Below are 20,538 nucleotides of genomic sequence, written 5' to 3' on the forward strand. Positions count from 1 at the left end.
GAAGAATTACCATGTTTAATCATTGTTTACTTTTACTGTGTGTTTTTCTGACTTGTTTAAAACAAAAAAGGGCTTATTCTATATAGTGGTTGTAGCTATGTTTACATATTGTAAATATTTTTCTGTGCCCATAGATATATATTATTTTTAGTGACTTCATACATATTTCATTGAGTGAGTATGTGATGTTTATTTAATCCTTAGATTTTTTTGAGGATATTTTGTTGGTACACGCAGCTGTCAAACAATGCTGCAGTTTCATACAACAACAGCAATAGCAATTGATATAACTACATATTGTTTCTTACGTGTTAGATGCCGTCTTCAATGCTTTATATATAATAAACTTCTTTATTATGCCCTTACTAGATACATAAATTCTTCTATTTCATATATTAGGAAATTGAGGCCCAGAGACATTATTGTGTGCCCAAGGTTATATAGTTGGCAAATGGCTGAGCCAGTATTTGACCTAGGCATTCTAGCTCCAGAATTCGTTCCCTCAATGAGAGAACTATATTTCATGTTTGATACTTAGCTTGAAGTTGCTTCAGTGCCTCAGTTTCCCTTATGTATAAAAAGCAGATAACTAAACCTACTCTTCCCTCCTTTTCATTTGTTGTTTCTTTTTTCATTTCGGTCCTGTTTTGTTTTTCTTGGTTTAAATATTTTTACCATTGTTTTTATTACAAAAAAATTTCAAAACAAGTACAAAGATAGAATAGCATGATGAACCTCCACCCAGCATCAACAGTTATCAAAATTCACTTGATCCTTTTCAAGCAAATCAGACATACCATCTTAAAATGTATATCTAAAAAGATGCACAACCACAGTACCATCATGATCACCCCTATAGCCATTCATAATAATTTTTTAAATGTTTATTTTTGGGGAGCCTGGGTGGCTCAGTGGTTCCTGGGATCAAGCCCCCCAGGTCGAACTCTGTGCTGACAGCAAATGCCTGCCTGGGATTCTCCCTCTCCCTCTCTCTGCCTGTCCTCTGCTCATTTCCTTTCTCTCTCTCTCTCTCTCTCTCTCTCTCTCTCTCTCTCTCTCTCATAAGTAAGTAAACTTAAAAAAATACGTGTTTATTTTTGACAGAGTGTGTACGTGAGAGCTTGGGCGGGGCAGAGAGAGAGAACAGGATCCAAAGTGGGCTCTGTGCTGACAGCAGAGAGCGGATCACAGGGCTGGAACTCAGGAACTGTGAGATCATGACCTGTCCAAACGAAGGTTGGACCATGACCAAATGAAGTTGGACGTTTAACCAATTGAGCCATCCAGGCGGCGCCCCAATAATTTCTTAATATCACATAGCTTGTCAATGTTCGAATGTCTCAATTGTCTTTTGTATGTTTTATTTTACTGTTTATTTTTTGAAATTGGAATCCAAACATTACATTTTTAAGTTCTACTTTTCTCTTTTCCCCTTACAATTTATTTATTGAAAGAAATTTTTTTTCACCATCTAGACTTTTCCAGTTGCAACCCTGTTGTATCATTCAACATGCTCCTGCATCCCTTGTTTTCCTGTAAGCCAGTCCTTAGGTCTAGGGGCTTGATTAGATTCAGGCTAGATTCCTGTCATTTATTTATTTTGCCCAGACTATTTCATAAGTGGTATGAACTTCTTAGTGCATCATATCAGAAGACACACTATGCTGGTTGTCTTATTTTTATTATATTAAAGATTCATCAGCTTGTCCATTAGAAAGTTCTCCTATCAGTTTTTCACCTACAGATTTTATTAGCCATTAAAATTATTGTCTAAATCCATCATTCGTTGGGGTGGTAAAGTAGTGATATTCTGTATCATTTCTTCTGCATTAGCTGGATTTTGTCTAAAAAGAACTTACCCATATCAACTATTTAGTTACTCATGTACAGTTCCTGCAGGAAAGACAGGATACATGTTTGAACCTTTCCTTCAGATGAGTGGGTTTAGCTTTCTCCAAATGTTACCAGGAGATTTAAGAGGATTAAAATAAAACTTAATGTGATTTGGCCTGTACCAGTGCTAAATATAACTCCATGCTAAATCTAGTTTAGTAATACTTGTTGGCTGATTTTTATTGATTGATTTTCAAAGACAGGTGCCACTGGACCAGATCTTATAAAACAAGTTGGGTAATTAGGGAGGTACATCATTCTTTGTTTGTGTCTATAGATATGTATGTCTCTATATATGTCTATACATGTTTAAAATACATCTTTAGGGCGCCTGAGTGGCTCAGTCATTTAGGTGGCCAACTCTTGATTTCGTCTCAGGTCACGATCTTACAGTTTGTGAGTTTGAGCCCTGCATCAGGCTTTGCACTCACAGCGCGGAGCCTGCTTCGGATCCTCTGTCTCCCTCTCTCTGCCCTTTCCTCACTCACACTCGCTCTCTCTCTCTCTCTCTCTCTCTCTCTCCCCCCTCTCTCACTCTCTGTCTCTCTCTCAAAAATAAATGTTAAAAAAATTTTTAAGTAAATAAAATATATCTTTAAACCTATACCTGTAGGAATTTACTTAATTCATACTGTTGATTCCTGTACTTCCTTAGATTTTGAGTGTATCTTGGATAAAAGAAAAAAACCTCTTCCATATGGAAGCAATAATATAGCTTTGGGAAAACTACCAGAAATGCACTGGGAATCAAATACCCAAATAACTGGATCAACACTGCCACCAGGAGCTGAAAGGTATCTTATTTCTTAGTTTCAGATTTTGTTAATTAAACGTTAAATTTGGCATAACTTAATGAACTCTGTTAACAAGGATTAATTGTAGGAGTATCTGCTGCTCATATCATCTTTTCCTGTGTCTTTGCTTTTCATGTGTCTTCTGACTTACTGTCTGTCCTTTGCTGTCCAAAGCTCAGCAATCTAACTAAAGTGCTAACCCTCTGATTGTCCTCAGTGGAAGTAAATAGTATCTTCTTTGGAGCTCCCATACATCTCTACTTATCTCATAGCACTTAGCCACTTCCTACACTGCATTACAGTTACTTAATATGTATCACATGTTTTGTTAGACTATAAGCTGTATCTCTTTATGTTTGTGTCCCTCACAGTGCCTTCCATATGGTAGTTGCATAATAAATATATGTTGGACAAGGAAACAAATGAGAAAGCATGGAAATTTTTACTATAATATGGTATAAATTCTAATGAGTAGCCTTATTTGTCCCTAGTTACCAATTTAAGTAGAATAATAACTTAGCATACTCATATATTCATTTGGTTTTTGTTAATTTATGAAGATGTAACTTTGTTCCTGAAACACTTATAATTACTTAGTTTTTCATTTTGATTTCAGAAGTAAATATATATATTTTTAATCTTGTGTAGGATTGCTTTGGAATTTTTGGATTCAAGAGCTTTTTGTAGAAACATCCCTCATTTAAAGGGGAAATCTGCTATGAAAAAACGACATTTGGAAATTTTGGGGTATCGTGTAATTCAGGTATGAAATACTGATGTAATTCTGCCCCTAAAGAACTCAGAAAACTAGATGTACATGTGTTTTCTTTTTTTAAAAATTGGAGTATAATTAACATACATTTTTATATTCATTTCAGGTATACAACATGATTCAACAATTCTATACATTACTCAGTGCTCACCACAATTAAGTGTAGTGATCATCTGTCCTCAAACATTTTGCAGTCTTCCAGACTAAATTCCCTATGCTCTACTTTTCATCTCCATAATTTATTTATTTTGCAAACAGAAGTTTGTACCTCTTAATCCCCTTTATCTATTTCACCCTTTCCCCCCACCCACCTCCTCTCTGACAGGTGGTTACCTGTTTGTTCTCTGTATTTAAGAATCCGGTGTTTCGGACTCTTGGGTGGCTCAATTAGTTAAGCGTCGGACTCTTAATTTGGCTCAGGTCATGATCTTATTATGGTCGTGAGACAAAGCCCTGTGTTGGGCTCTGAGCTGTCAGCAGAGATTTTCTCTCTCCTTCTGCCCCTCCCTCACTTGCATGCAGGCACACGCATGTGCTCACTCTATCTACCTCTCTCTCTCTCTCAAAAAAAAAAAAAAGAGTCCGGTTTTTTGGTCTCTTTTTTTGTTTGTTCATTTGTTTTGTTTCTTAATCACACATGAATGAAGTCATATGGTATTTGTCTTTCTCTGTCTGACTTATTTAACTTAGCATTATACTCTCTAGGTCCATCCAGTATGTGTTCCCTTTTAATGTGACAGTTCTAGAATTACCTTTTTTTAATATTAAAAAAACAGTTATATTAAAATATCTCCAAAACAGACATTCTCCATGTTTTTTGAATAGGAAATAAAAATCATTTATTTTATTATCTGTAGAAGACCTGTTGGTTTTTATATTTATTTATCTTACAAGAGAGAGAGGCACTGTGGAGATGGGTAGAGATACAAGAGAAAAAGGCTAGTGTGTGTATGTAGGAAAGGTACACAGGAAAAAAACGTCCACTGTTGGTATTGTAGGAACAGGAAGGTGAAAGTAGCCGTGAGGCAGGAGGTATCTGGGCTTTATCTGGGAGAAGGACCCACCTGGCTTCTAAAAATGGTTTATGCTTATGTGAGCTAATTTAATAGTCTCCTACAGTTTGGCTTAGTAGTGCTTACGAGTCTTCTCTGATGCTTTTTGTTGTTGCTTTAAAACTTTAAATTCAAACTACGTTGCGTATTTTACAGATCCCTCATTTTGAATGGAACTCTATGGCACTGTCAACAAAGGAAGCTCGGATGGACTACCTGAGAGAATGTATATTTGGAGAAGGCAAATCATGACTGTAGTTTTAAATTAAAATTCGTGATGCTGGTGTGTCACATTTGAACTTATTTTAATTAAGGGGCCTGACTCAACTGAAAAATGATAGTACAGAATTGACTGGTTTCAAGGTCAATTGAATACCTATTAAACAGACATTTTACTTTCTCCAATACTTAATCTTTCTCTACTATCTGGTTGGGAAATTGTATAAAATTCTTAATGTAAAAGACTTGTAGCTTTGAAGAAACTTGAATCGTTCACAGTTCATTCTTTGAGGGCCTACTAAGTGTCAGTAACTGTTTTAGGTGCTGGGAATACAGCAGTGCATATTGTGTATCTGCCACAGGTGGCCAGCGAGGTAGGAGGGAAAGTCATAGGTACTAACACTTCCTAGAAGCCAAGTAGAGAAAGCATTTCAAGGAGGGAGAGGGGAGCAGTTGTATCAGATGCTGCCATCAGGTAAAATGAGGACTGGGAAATAACTGTTAAATTTAGCGACATGAAAATCATTGGTAACCTTGAAAAGAGTAGTTTTGGTGAAGTGCTAGGTGTGAAAGCCTGACTGGTTTAATAGAAACCAGGAGGAGACGGGATTTTTTTTTTTTTTTTTTTAATAAATAAATGGAAGTAAAGAAATGGAGTGGTAGCTGAGGGGGAAAGCGACCAATCTTTTATTTTTTTTTTTTAAATGTTTGTTTTTAAGAGAGAGTGCAAGAGGGGAAGGAGCAGAGAGAGGGGGGGTGTGGGACAGATGATCTGGAGCGGGCTCTGTGTGGACAGCAGAGGGCCTGATGTGGGGCTCGAACTCACAAACCACGAGATCATGACCTGAGCCGAAGTCAGACACTCAACCGACTGAGCCACCCGGGCACCCCAGAAAGTGGACCAAACTTAACCTGGTCTGATCGTATACATGCTGGGGGAATAGTGATTTTCTCTTGCCTTACAACACATTTATTTAATAAAATAGTAACTAGGGACCTACTATGGGACGTAATCCCTAGCCCTTCTTCCAAGTGTGGTATATTTGTACTCAGCAGAAAGCCATGTTGTAACTATCCTCAGGCTACTTGGTGTAAGTGCAGGTAATTAGCATTTGAAGCTTGCTATCTTCTGACTTCATGACCTTCTAAATTCATTCTGTCCCAAAATAAGTTGGTAGCCAGAATGCCTTGAGTCTTAAGCATAGCTATAAAACATGTGTCCTGGGGCACCTGGTGGCTCAGTCGGTTGAGAGTTCAGCTTCTGATCAGGTCATGGTCTTGTGGTTCATGGGTTTGAGCCCCATATTGGGTTCTCTCCTGTAAGCGCAGGGCCTGCTCTGGATCCTGTGCCCTTTTCTCTCTGCCCCTCCTCAACCCGCTCGCTCTTTCTCCCAAAAATAAACATTTAAAAAAAAGCAAAACCAAACATGTCCTGCATGGATTTTGGTGTGTTGATATTTGATTTAGGTTTAGTTGAAGCACTTGTTTAAAATATTATTACTTTGCATGGTGTGAAATGCAATACATAACAGTAAGCAAAAAAAAAAAAAAGTAAGCACTTTAAGAATAAAATGATTAGACTGGGGCACCTGGTTGGCTCAGTTGGTTAAACGTCCAACTTCGGCTCAGGTCATGATCTCATGGTTCGTGAGTTTGAGCCCTATGTGGGGCTCTGTGCTGACAGCTCAGAGCCTGGAGCCTGCTTCAGATTCTGTGTCTCTCTCTCTCTCTCTGCCCCTCCCTCACTCATGCTCTCTTTCAAAAATAAATAAAAACGTTAAAAAAATTTAAAAAATGGTTAGAATGAGGAGGATTATAAATTGTTTTCTTTGGATATAAATGAAAACCTAGTTATTGTGTACTTTGAATACAGGGAAATCTTGATTAAACGACCCTGATGTACCTTTCACTTACTGTTACACGTAATGTGACTTCTAGTGTACCACATCTCGTACTCTCCGTCCTCTAGGCTGCCCTACCCAAATGGCTTTATTTATGTATATATTCTTACATATTTTTGTTTGATGATCTTTCTATTTAAATAACTGGAGTTGTTATAAACAAAACATTCTTTTTTTTTAAAGCATTCTTTTTTCATTGAGATATAATTCATATACCATAAAATTCACCCTTTTAAAGTATACAATGCAGTGGTTTTCTAGAGTATTCACAAGTTTGTGCAACCATTACCACTACTTAATTCCAGAACATTTCCATCATCCCAAAGCATTATTTTTACAACGTAATATCATGTCTGTGTCGGTCTGCACTGAGATCAAGACCTGAACTGAGATCAAGAGCTGGACGCTTAACCAACTGAGCCACCCAGGCATCCCTGTCTTGCTTTTATAGTAAGCACTTCCTCTTACAGTTTTATCACTCAGGTTTGCATCTCTAGACACCATAATTTGCCTCCCCACAACCTTTTAAATGTCTTAATCTAGAAGTATCCCACACCAGCCCTTTCTCTTCGAAAGTTTATCTGCTGAACAACCTGTAGAATTTCCCACCTTCAGGATTTGTTGATTATATAATCCTGGATAGTTTAGAATAGTTTCTGTCAATACAGAAAAGTAGCCAGGATTCTACTTCAAAGATCCAAAATAAAACTGATTTTTATTGGATATGTTTCCATATTTACAGTACAGACAATAAAACTGTATGACCACTCAACTGTTCTTTATGAAATTGCTTGACAAATAATAATGGAATACTCCAAATTAGTTCCAAGTCAGATTTCTCAGAAAGCGACATGTGTAAGGCCAGAAGTCGAACATGTCTGCAAAAGCATGTGAAACCCACGAACGACGATTACTTGGTGACTTGCACAGAGTTGAATGTGATGGCTGTGGACACACTGAAGAGCCAGCCTAATGCATATACTAACAACAAACTGCTTGAGTATAGGGTTTCACATCCTAGAAAACGCAATAATACAGTCATCTTTCCGTTTTTGTTTTTTTTTTTTCTTTTTTCTTTTAAAAGTTTGTTTTTGAGAGAGGGAAAGCATGCACATGCACCTGAGCAGGGACCAAGAAGAGAGAGAATCCCAGGCAGGCTTTGTGCTATTAGTGCAGAGCCCCATGTGAGGTGTGATCTCATGAACTGTGAGATCATGACCTGAGTGGAAATCAAGAATTGGACACTTAACTGACTGAGCTGCCCAGGCACCCCAGTCACCTATCAGAAATTCGCAAATAGGTAGCTCTTTCATGGAATATATAGATAAAACTTAAACCGACAAATACACAAATATACACCTCACTGGCCCCAACTTCTGCCCAGCAATTAGAGAATCAGTTCATTTCCTAAGGACAGTCCCCAACCCTCCTATCACAGACACTGTAGTCAATGGCTTGAAGACTGGTTTACTGTTTTTAACTAAATTTTTTTAAAAAGTTTATTTATTTTGAGAGAGAGAGAGAGAGAGAGAGAGAGAGCAGGAGGGGCAGAGAGAGAACCCCAAGCAGGCTCTGCACTGTCAGCACAGAGCCCAGTGCGGGGCTGGAACTCAGGAACTGTGAGATCATGACCTAAGCTGAAACCAAAAGTTGGACGCCTAACCGACTGAGTCACCCAGGTAACCCCCCCAAAAAATTAAATTTGATTTAAATCATAAACAATATACTAGTGTCACAAAAGGAATGGAGAAAAAAAGAAAGACCACTTAAAGTTGACTACTTAGAGGTTTTTTCCCCTTCAAATGAAACCCATTTATTATACTTTTTAAATAGCATTTCCAAAGTTTTCTCATGGTATGTAATCTTTAATATAATGCATAGAATCTTGTCATATCTTGAAGCACAAGGGAAAGTTTTTGACATTTTAAACATTAAAAAATGTAGATGTACATGTTTCATTCTCCAATTTCATTTATAATAGAAAATGAGTGTAAAGTTACCATAACAATGCAAATGAAAGAATTAGTAAACAACTCAAATTTAGAAAATTTCTTTACAATCGAGTGAGACAGATTAACAAAAGGTATAATCTGTTCAACTTAATACTTAATTTCCTACTAGAAAATGGTTTTAAACAATGATCGTTACATTGAAGATTCAATGACTGAGGTTTTGACACCCACTGCTAACCTCATGGACAGTAATTAGTGAATAATTTCTACATCAATCTCTGTATAGGCTTTTGAAAACATAATAAATTAAAGCCCTATTATCCAAACAAACCACATTCCATTCTATTGTGTTTTTTCACCTCCCGGTTTATAGTTTAGACAGTTTGAAGAGGTTTAAACGTGTTGCTAGGCAACTAGCTCCTGAAGCATAACGTATTTCCTTCAACATCCCAGCCCATTCTTTTTTATCATCTTCATACCTGATGGAGAAAAAAAAAGTAATCAATAAGCAGTTTTTAAATAGATAGTTCTGTACGTTTCCTTGTATTAAATATACGAATGTGGGTCTTTGAGAAAAACCTATTGGCTCTTAACTAGAGGAGGACACACCTGACTGGTACAATATCATTTGAATTCCTCCTCAAATATGCTTTCTCTGAGCATATGTCTGAACCACCGCCATGGTGTTTAATCTGGATGTTTAGGCAGTTAATTAAGCCTTCTCTGGGAATCAAAGACTGTGCAGAGATGAAGAGTAACAGTTAATCAGTCATTCACATTTGGATTGATAAAGATGGCTGGTCGCTATGAGTCAAAGTCAGCAGACCCTACATTAAGAGTAAGAACTGAAAAGTCAGGGACAGCTGGTCACCTTGATTATAATTTCAATCCTTCCCATACAGTGGTGCCCACCATGGCAGCTGATGCTAGTGATCACTCCAGAACAATCCATTCCCTTCTGCTTTATTGTCCTGTGTGAGTACTATTAGATTTTGCATTTGATGTTAGGTAAGAACTAACATTAGGTTGTTCCCTCAGGGAATATTCACGGTTATAAAGATACAGGAACTTGAATTGCTTTGAAATATGTGTGCCTCTACTCTGCCTGGTGCCTGGAATGCCTTCTCTGCATGAGGAATTCCTAAACGCTGCCCTCTCTCTGAAGCCTTTTTGTAGCTTTCCCTTCATTTCTCACATTGTCCTTTATATAGTATCTATTATAGCAGTTACCATTCTATTGAAAATTTTTCCTCATATTTATGTCCTCAACAAGCTCAAGGGTATTTGAGGGCAAATAATATATCTTATTCACCTTAGTATTCTCCCTCCTCCAGAAGCTATTAATACTTGGCACAAAGGAAATACCGCCAAATCATTCTATGATGATGATTTAAAGTAATAATTTTTAAAAGTAGCTCATACTTATGTAAGATATGTCCTATCTGACTTAATTTTAACAATAGTCCAAATTTAATTTTCAAGATTTGTACTGTACACCAAGTGATTTTTACATTGAGAAAAGTAGACAAAAAATATTTTACCACTAATAAAGGGAAGAACTTTAATTATCTATACAAAATTTGGGGCAACAAATTAAAAGAACGGTTTTAAGTGACTTAAAGAAAAAGTGACCACATTTAAGCAATATCAGGTTAAATGAGGCTTAAAAGCATTTGCTTCCTGACAGTTATGTATTTTTTATTTTTATTTATTTTTAATTTTTAAAAATTTAATGTTTATTTATTTTGAGAGAGAGAGAGACAGAGTGCAAGCAGGGGAAGGGCAGAGAGAGGGAGACACAGAATCTGAAGTAGGCTCCAGGCTCTGAGCCATCAGCACAGGGCCCGACGCGGGGCTCAAACTCACAGCTGTGAGATCATGACCTGAGCCGAAGTCGGATGCTCAACTGACTGAACCACCCAGGTGCCCCAGTGACAGTTATATTTTTACTTTCAGCTTGGTCAATCCTAAATAATGGAAAGATTTCAGCAAAAAATACGAGAATGGAAGGTTTTTGGGTTTTTTTTTTTACATATCACACTAAGAGGGTCTATATGTTTGGAATGTGGTATACTGATAGTTCTCATCTCTGCAAATGTGAGTAGAGATTCACCAGGAAGTTGAGGACAAGTGGGCAGCCACCTTTCTGGAAGATCAGTGGCTCTCAACTTTTTTTTTTCTCTTTAATGTTTCAAGTTTTTATTTAAATTCTAGTTAGGTAACATACAGTGTAATATTAGTTTCAGGAGAATTTAAGTGGCCGTCAACTTCAGTGCACATCTGAGTCACCTGGAGGTCTTGCTAGAACACAGATGGCTGGACCCCCCAATCCCAGAGTTTCAGTAGATCTGAGGTAAGGCCTGAGAATGTGCATATTTAACAAGTACACAGGTGGTGCTGATGCTGCCTTGGAAACCACAGCAGATCACTGGTTTTCAAGTGCACATTTGGAACCACTAGAGACATTAAAAATACTGATGCCTGGGTCCTACCCCCAGAGACTGATTTAACTGGTATGGAGTATGGCCTGGGCAAGAACATTTTTTAAAGTTCCTGACGTGATTCTAATACGCAGCAAGAGTTGAGAATTATTGCTCTAGATTTTATCACCCAAGTGGAAAACACCAGTACCTAAATTTAAAATTTTACAGCCAAGCAGACAGTGATGAATGCATTCTTGCCTTTCCCCAATCTGGCGGTTCCCAAACTTGTCTGCATATTAGAATCATCCAGGGGTCTTTTGAAAGTTTAAAAGCCCAGACCATACTCTAGAAAATGAAATCATAGTCCATAGAGGTAGGAAAGAGGTGTCAGTACTTTTTGAAGCTCCCTATGTGATTCCAGTGAGCAAGCAACTTTGGGAACCACTGTCCTAATTGCAAAATCAAACATAATCAGAGAGGATGCCTCTTTCAGGCTCCCCTCAGCAATATAAGGGCTACTTTTAGCAGGAGATGCTCTACTTTGCTGCCTACAACATCCTCCTGCTGAAGCAACTTAGCTTTTGACCACCGTTAGGAACCACAGTGGCTCATGTGGGATTCAGCTGATTGACAGCACCATTCCCTAACATCAGTGTTTTTGACGCTGGCTGCATAGTAGAATCACCTGAGAAGGTTTTGGGACCTCACTGCAGAAATCCTGATTTAATTGGCCTGCGTTAAGGTCCAGGCGCTTGTATATTTTAAAAGCCTCCCAGGTGATTTAAAATTTTTTTCTTTAATGTTTTTATTTATTTTTGAGACAGAGAGACAGAGCATGAGCAGGGGAGGGGCAGAGAGAGAGGGAGACACAGAATCTGAAGCAGGCTGCAGGCTCTGAGCTGTCAGCAAAGAGTCCGATGCAGGGCTCAAACTCATGGACTCATGAGATCATGACCTGAGCCGAAGTCGGACGCTCAACTGACTGAGCCACCCAGGCACCCCCATCCCAGGTGATTTTAATGTGCAGCCAGGGTTAAGGATCACTGCCTATTCACTCTTTGTGCTTATCCCTGTTTTCCAAAAACCCTAACCTTCTCAGCCCTCCATTATTTCATTCTTTTTTTCCCTACTGCTTCCAGCCTTTTTCCATCTCAACTTCTCCCTAAGATAGCTCCTTTCCTCCCTGGAAATCTCTGGTTTCTTTTTGTTCCTCCTCCTTTTTTGGGGTGGGGAAAGATGAGTAATACTTACCTTCCCTTTATAGCTACTTTTTTTCTTGCCTTCTACGTAGCTAGTTACTATTACAACAACACAAGGAAATAATGTTTGATGCATAAAATAATTCCTTGGTTAAGCCACCTGTCTTTCAGCCTTTCAGTTCACCAGGGAATAAGGCATGTGGTGGGTCAGGTATAGAAGCAGTAATATCCACTTTCTACTCTTGGCCTTGGCGGTATGCCTTCACTGATCGCTCTTCCAAAGCTATCCCTACAAATTTGTTTATTTATTTTTATTATTTTTTTAAAAATGAAATTTATTGTCAAATGTGTTTCCATACAACACCCAGTGCTCATCCCAACAGGTGCCCTCCTCAATGCCCATCACCCACTTTCCCCTCCCTCCCACTCCCCATCAACCCTCAGTTTATTCTCAGTTTTTAAGAGTCTCTTATGGTTTGCCTCCCTCCCTCCCTAAAAATTTAAATTAGTGAGCAAATCACTTGTTAAAATGAAGATACTGATTAAATTTGGGGTGAGACCTGGGATTATGCATTTCTAAGAAGCTCTCAGGAGATGCCACCACTGGTGGTCCATAGACCATACTTTGAGTACCAAGGTTCCAGACAATCTGGTGACAGACCAAGGAAGAGCATCCATCCTTGAGAGTGGGGGCTGGCCTTCAGCTGAGAGGGAAAGCATGAATTTGGCAGTTTCTGGATGAGTGTACGGTATCAACTCACTAATGCTTACCTCAAGCAACTGAGATCTGCCTCCTATAAATTTTTATCCGCAAACACAGTGCCTGGGCTGAAGGCAGCAGGTGCCATTTGACAGACACATGTGGTATCCTAGTGGTAACCAGATATCTGCATTCTGTATGCCCTGCCCCAACCATGTGGCTCTCCATGACACAACTTACACTTCTGCTCCTAAGACTTCCTGTATGTGCCCTGGTCTCCAGGGGACATTCACTGTATTAGAAACTATGGTAAAATTCACCACCCCCCACACACTGTATAAATACTACATTCGTTTCAAGCCTAACTTCAAAATATTCAACTGAGTAACCACTGCAGGTGTCATCCTTCGGAGACCTGCCCAGCATCGATCTGAGGGGTAAAATGGATTGCTCCTTTTCACCTGTTTCTTTTTTAAAAAGCTTTTGTAACTGAATCTTCAAAAACTCAAAAACGGTTTAAGTTAGAATCAAAACAGAATTAATGAATTTGTGGAAAACTCAAGAAGTTAACTACATGTTTCTTCAGAACTCTTAGGAAATAAAGTACCCTCTGGTAGAAAGGTTTGGAAGCAGCCCTCACTCTACTGGATGCCTAGTGCAGTACACTTTCAGAGCAGAGTAGAGCTTTATTAAAGAATCAACAGTCCGAATCTCATTTTACTGATTAAGAAAAAGGCCTAGATAAGTTCTTTCCCAAGCACACAGCTAATTAGAAGCAGTACTTGATCATCAAGTAAGTGGCACGTGCAAAAGTTCAATTAGGTTTGAAAAGCGTTTAAGCTACTATCAAGAAGAAGCATACATGTTGGGAAAGTCTGGCTTACTCTTTACTGCAAAATTGCTTTATCGGTTATCAGTTATTTGATTTAATCTTTGGTCCAAAAAATTGGAGTCAAAAAAACTTACTTCCATATGTCATTGACTTCAGTGGGTGCAAACTCTTTAGACTCCAGTTGAATCATGGCAAAGCCCCCGATGGCATACAGGGATCCAGCCAGGCTGACCAAACTGATGGAGCTTCTTTCTTGGGGAAATTCAGTCATTACTTCCCATCTAGGAATTATTGAAAAGACAGTCAATGTAAAACCTAAGGAAATGCCAAATTTATTTACTGAACAATTATGTGAAATTATAATTTAAAAATTCAAGTTAGCATAGGCATCTAAAATTAGAAGATTAAGTTTTTCTACTGAAAAATAGCTAAATATTTCTTTATTTGAAAGATGTAACCAGATTAAATATAAAGCCCTCAATATGTCAATCTTGGACTATTTCACCTTCATCAATTAGCATGTTCAGCAATGGTTATCAAAATGTGTGCCATAAACTGGGGGGTTGGTACACTTCTAGGGCTCCTGAGTCTTACTGTGCTGGATTTCATTTGAATGGTAATACAAATTTTTAAAAAGCCTGGTTTCCATCATTTCTCAAGAAATCTCTAAATCCTTTGCAGTAAAGGCATGTAATTAACCTAGTTGAGAAACTAGAGTTAGTAATTTTCTTTTTAATGACTTCATCTTTTTAAATAAAGGATTTAAGGGAACTTTTTAATGTTTAAAGCCATATGAAATAGGACAACTAATGATAAAATTAATAAAATCAGTTGGAGGTATCAAGAATCTAGAATGAGTTAGTCATTTTGGCAACTCTCTATTCTATTTCTCTGTCATTAAAAGTGGACCTTTCTCTAAACATATTATTTGTTTTTCTAACTATAAAAATAGCACATATACATTGTAGACAATCTGGAAATACAAAAAGGTATAGAAGAAAACAAATACCACCATGATCATACCCTCCAGACATAACCATAAGCAACATTTTAGTGTAATTTTGTTTTTTTCAAAAAGCATACAGATTTATAAATATAAATGTCTATACATACACATGAAAAAGCTATGAACATAGAGTGTTTATAGTTCTGTGCACTGCTTTAACTTCTTATGAGTGTTTACCTATATGATAGTTTTCAAAAACACGATTTTTAATGATCGTTTAAAATCCTGTCCCATAAAAGTTCCTTGGTGATTTTCAGATACTAAAGTGTATTTTGTAATCAGGCATACATGGTTCCTTAAAAAAGTAATGACAGTGCTCTGATTTTTCTTCATTGCTAAACTAAGAGTGTAAAAACTATGTATTTATCTAGATGAGTGAACTCAAAAATTTGAAAAGACTAATTTTACATAAACGATATCTGTCAAATGTCTTTTCATATTAACTTTAAGCCAATAAAAGCTTATAAGTGAAAATATTAAGAAATTATAAAGAGTATAAAAGAATTAACCATTTGAAGCATTCATGCTTTACAAATATCATAAGCTAAGTGGAGGTCTTTTCATTCTACATATTTCAAATCAAAACACCATACGGAGACATGTATATTCACCCACGTGTATATAATTATTCAGAAGTATTACCTTTGCACGACTAAATTCATAAAGTTAAGTTAATAACAAATAAGGACAAATTGAACACTCCAACATTAACTTGAGGACTATGTGTTCCAAGTTGCAAACACATGTAATGCATCAAAATGTTAGGCTTTTCACACCCAATAACAGTAGAAGGAACCCACATACTTCATCTTAATCCTTGCCTCCCTGCCCTCCTCTCCCCATGTCCTAATCAGAAAGCTTCATTTTCATCCAAAGTTAAAAAGTAGAGTGATTCATATGCTTTGGTAAGATACAGCAACTCACTTATTGGTTATGAGGTCAAAAGCTTCTACTGAAGCTGAAAGGCCATCTTCGGTGACGCCTCCTGCAATCACAATCTTGCCCTTATGTATGGCCACCCCAAACATGGAACGAGGGGTTTTCATTGGAGCCACATCTTTCCAGTCTCCTTTTTTTGGGTTGTAGATAAACACCCTGTTTGTACACTTTCTGTAAACATAAAAGACAACAAAATGGTCCTTTTAGAACCTTCCTTTCTGAAAGAAGCAATTTCACTAATCGTTTAACATTGCTTCCCATCTCAGATACATAAAGCAGAATTAGAAAAACTCATAAGTATTCTGAATCTGAGCCTATGACACAAGTGAAGGACAATTGCGAATGTGGGCACTAAAACTATTTTATAACTTAAATATACTACTGGATGGTAGAGTATCTTTCCTTTCGGCAATCACCCAGAGTGGATTTTAATCCTATCTGCTGCTAAATTCAACAGAAGACACAGATAGAGTTAAAAAAAAGATCATAGACCCTTTTTGTGCCAAGTAACAAAAATGTTAAGTTTATCTTATTGTTTGAATCTCCTAGGAATGACTTAGTTAATTTAAAAAATAATTAGGTATGAAAGTACCTATTTTAAATTTAACTCCATAATATGATGGCTTGTTTCATTTTAGTATACTACTAATACACCAGTGCATTTTAAGAAATCTGGGACTATAGATTAGACAACTAGTCGTCTGAATAGATGAGTAAGGAGAGCAGTTTTATATGCTAAATGCTACCAGGAAAACCTGTACTCATCTGAATTATTCTTAGTATGTTCCTCAGAGTTCTTTAAGGTTATCCATAATTTACTGATAGGAGTTCAAAATGCTAAATAATAATTCATCAACTGGATATATTTGTGGGCTTTTTAATTTTGTTTTTGCTTTTTTAAAGTAAGCTCTACACCCAATGTGGGGCTTGAACTCGCAGCCCCAAGACCGAGGGTCATATGCTGTAGCAGCTGAACCAACCAGGTGCCCCTGGATATATTTGGTAAAGCAAAAAAGCCAACAAACAATACTCCCAACGTTTTAGGAGGACAACTTTTTTCTTTAGTCTTATGAAAGACCAGATATCTGGAGTAGAAGCATTTCCTCTAATATTTGACTATGGGTATTATTTTAAAACTTCTTGACAAGGTCATGATACAAAACTATGTTCTTCAAATTCAGTGGTGTTAACTAGTGAGATTTAGTGCTTACTTTTAGATAATGACTCATTTCAAAGTTCTTTGGCATTCATCAAGCAATGCTGTCTTGGTTAATCATACTCTCAAGATTAATATATTCTTACCAACAAGACCTGTATGCTTCTTACTGACATATCAATTTCCTGGTTACTAATACCACTTGAAGGAAACAATTTAAATCATTTGGCAGGGTCAGTAGATTTTCAAAGTCAGAACACTGCTTAATACACATTTTCCATCCTATTTACTCAGGAAAAATACCCCAAATAAGATTTTGCACTAAGTTTGTAATATGGCCTTCCTTTAAATTATGGGAATGGCTGGGATTAAGGAAAATATTAAAATATCAGAATATGTTATCTTTGAATATGGATAGACTGTATAAAACCCATTGTTCTTTTTAAACAATTAGTCATTTATTTTTATTTTATTTTATTTTTAATTGAAGTATAACTGACATACCATATCGTATTAGTTTCAGATGTATATCATAGTGATTTGATATTTTTATACATTATGAAATGATCCCCCTGGGTAAGTCTAGTTATCATGTGTCACCATACAAAGTTGTTAACAATATTATTGACTACATTCCCTATCCGTATATTACATCCCCATGAGTTATTTTATGATTGGAAATTTGTATCTCTCAATCCCCTTTACCTGTCTCACCCATCCCCAACATCTCCCCACTCTGGTAACCACCCGTTTGTTTCCTATATCAATGAGTCTGTTTCTTTTCTTTTCTTTCTTTTTTTTTTTTTTTTTTTTTTTTTTTTTTTTTTGCTTGTTAGGTTCCCATTGCTTTTTAAAATCACATTTCCTGTGCTATTTGTCATTTTAATTTAATAATAACCATTAATTGTTAACTCAGAATATAGAGTTCTTTATTTCTAGCACATTTCCATATTCTACTCTCCTTTCCTGCTTTGCCCTTATAATTCTTAATTCTGGTTCCCTTTCCAGGATTATCTCTATTTGTTAAGTAGCTCGGGCAAATGAGGACAAGCCAAATTAGGCAGAGTTTTCAGAGGCAGGACATTAGTTCTCACTATTTAAACTGAAAATCTTCATTTTACCAGACAGGCTCCTGGCTTAACCGACTGACTTTTGGAGCCCTCTGAAGTCACTTCTCCCTTTGAGTAACAAGATCCTTTTCCTAATTACCTATCCCTTGAGAAGTGCCTAGAAATCAAGTTATATGAATCTTCATCCTGTTTTTCTCACAAGAAACTAGGCAGCCATGGGTGTACCAGATGCAGCTGTTCTGTTTGATCAATGCCTCTTTGTGACCAGTTGTTAAATATTTTGACTATCAAAATATTTAAATATTTTTACTCTGTCCAGGAGTAAATCAGTGAAACATTGTTTAGGAAATAACTGCTTTCTTTTCTGTCACCAGGCTCCTCAGTTTCAAACTCACCTATCTAAATTCTTTTATGAAGGTAAAGTACAAATCCATGATATTTTAATGCACTATTGGTTTAGCAGTTATATTTTAGATATAACATTAAAGAGGTACACTTAGTTTTTATCTAGTTGTGGCCAAAAGAATAAGAAAGCCCACTGGCTTTAACGTAGTGAAATATAATGAAAAAGACTTGATTATGCTCCTAAATGCTGCTTTTCAACTGTAAGAATGCTTATGAGGGCGGTATCATGCTAGTTCCTAGCAATATGCTGAATATCTACACATTTACTTTAACAAGTTTTATTTATTTTTTGATACTTTAGCAACTGTTAACTTTTATACAGTTTCCCTTCAGAAATCATTTATAATATCCTCCAATAGCTTTTCAAAATTTTATTTTGAAACTTTCACTTCCAAAATGTTGTAAGTGAGAACCAAGTCTCATTTCAGTATGTAGATTCAGATGAAAGGAGGGAAGAACTCTTGCAATAACAAAATCATTTGGAGGGGCGCCCGGCTGGCTCAGTCAGTTAAGCATGCAACTCTTGATCAGGTTTGTGAGTTCAAGCGCCACGTTGGGGGTAGAGCTTACTTAAAAAAATGTTAAAGAAAATCATTTGGATGTAAACCATAAGGAGATTTTAGGTACTTACTTGTCATCTGTCTTTCCTCCTAGACAATATATCATCCCCTTATGTGAAATCACACTATGGCCATAGACTTTGATAGGCAGTTTTTTAACTTCATTCCATTTTGCAGTCCTGAAATGAGAAGACGGTAGAATTTCTATGCTTTGAAACACGTTTTCTATGCTTTCAGTTAATTCTAGGTTCTAAAGCTATGAATATGTAATGGGCATTCATATACCTGAATGCTTACGAAACAGGAATGTCATGGCAACTTACACGGGATCATAGCATAATACTGAATCCAGCGAAGCCTCTGTTTGAAGGTCTTTGCCTGCAACTACATAGATTTTGTCATCTACCTCTCCCAGACCGAAGAGACACCTGGCTGATGGCAGAGGTGGAAGTCCAACCCACTCGGATGCTATGTTGTCAAGCTGAAAGAAAAATATATAAGGAATTGTACAGCTTGTTAGAAAAGAGTTACAGTTGTTCCAAGAAATATGCTATATTCTATGTGTTGTTTACAATACACTGAGATAGTGGGACGCCTGGGTGGCTCAGCTGGGTAAGCATCTGACTCTTGGTTTTGGCTCAGGTCACTATCTCACAGTTCGTGAAATCAAGCCCTGCATCGGGCTTTGTGCTGACAGCATGGAGCCTGCTTGCGATTCTCTCTCTGCCTCTCTCTCTGTCCCTCCCCTGCTTGTTCTCTCTCTCTCAAAATAAATAAACTTAAAATATATATATTAAAAAAGAATACACTGAGATAGTCAAAGATGTTGCAGGTAAAATAAAACTGCAATCCAAAAGTATCATATTTTACCTCTGGATTACCAAGAAAAATGAGAAATTCTGCTTGGTTTACCAAAATAGCTAAGTAACAAAATCTGGAAAAAGAGAATAGAGTCACTAGAGTTTGGTTAGAACTGTGAGGTTTCTTGTCAAAGTTTCTTCCCATGTTGTCTTGTTCAGGTTCGAAAAAAGCATCCTAATACTGTTAGCTCCTTGGGGAAGAGAAGTTGTGACTGTAGGGAGGGTGTATGTGAGTGACCCCCGAATGCTATATTTAACATGCTCCCCAAGCCAGGACAGCTGGACCTGTCGCTCAGTCCACAGACAACTGGGATGTTAGGCAATATCTTTTTTCTTTTCTTCAAAACTGTGTAGGTTTCTCTCTGTTTCGCTTTATTATTTCTGACATAGGCAGGGTTCTGGCTATAACCTCCTAGCCTTTTGCTGTAAGTCATTGGAAAAACCCTCGCCTCTGTCTTTTTTTAAAATTGTATTAGGAAGTAACTTGCTTGTGTTTGCTGCTGCTACTTCTGCAAGCCTCAGACAGCTCTCTAGGTGCCCATGCTCTCGGGTAGGTAATTCTGGTGTGGCAGGTATCAGTTTCAGCGCTTACTATTGGTAATTTTACGTTTTTCCACTTTGCATTTTAGGACATGAAGGCATGAGAAAATTGCTTTTTGAAGGAGTGCAGTTACAGATTTGTTGTTCTCTGTAGTGCTACATCTGTGTAGCAGAAGAAGGAATAAACCCCAGAATAACTGGATACCAAGAGTAGGTGCAGATAATAAGGGCTGTGGTCAAGGGAGGGTCTCTGTAGAAGCCTATG

The 20,538-nt window shown here is 37.3% G+C and overlaps 2 protein-coding genes across 5 annotated transcripts in view; one reads left to right on the forward strand and one right to left on the reverse strand.

Moving 5' to 3' along the window:
• FASTKD1 (FAST kinase domains 1) overlaps positions 1-4,802 on the forward strand; it is a 47,641-nt gene extending 42,839 nt beyond the window's left edge. For all 3 annotated transcript variants that reach the window (XM_049616054.1, XM_049616055.1, XM_049616052.1), the window contains 3 exons: positions 2,549-2,687; positions 3,336-3,450; positions 4,668-4,802. In XM_049616054.1, the coding sequence (XP_049472011.1) occupies positions 2,549-2,687; positions 3,336-3,450; positions 4,668-4,763 (350 nt within the window). In that variant the 3' untranslated portion in view covers positions 4,764-4,802. The remainder of the gene's footprint in view (positions 1-2,548; positions 2,688-3,335; positions 3,451-4,667) is intronic.
• A 3,635-nt stretch (positions 4,803-8,437) lies between these two features.
• Positions 8,438-20,538, reverse strand: part of LOC125911849 (Bardet-Biedl syndrome 5 protein homolog) — a 42,194-nt gene continuing 30,093 nt past the window's right edge. For both annotated transcript variants that reach the window (XM_049616050.1, XM_049616049.1), the window contains 5 exons: positions 19,197-19,354; positions 18,945-19,052; positions 15,668-15,853; positions 13,872-14,018; positions 8,438-9,062 (listed from right to left, as the gene is read on the reverse strand). In XM_049616050.1, coding sequence (XP_049472007.1) covers positions 8,951-9,062; positions 13,872-14,018; positions 15,668-15,853; positions 18,945-19,052; positions 19,197-19,354 — 711 coding nt within the window. In that variant the 3' untranslated portion in view covers positions 8,438-8,950. The remainder of the gene's footprint in view (positions 9,063-13,871; positions 14,019-15,667; positions 15,854-18,944; positions 19,053-19,196; positions 19,355-20,538) is intronic.

Source organism: Panthera uncia, assembly GCF_023721935.1.
Source record: "Panthera uncia isolate 11264 chromosome C1 unlocalized genomic scaffold, Puncia_PCG_1.0 HiC_scaffold_3, whole genome shotgun sequence".
Taxonomy (NCBI): Eukaryota; Metazoa; Chordata; class Mammalia; order Carnivora; family Felidae; genus Panthera; species Panthera uncia.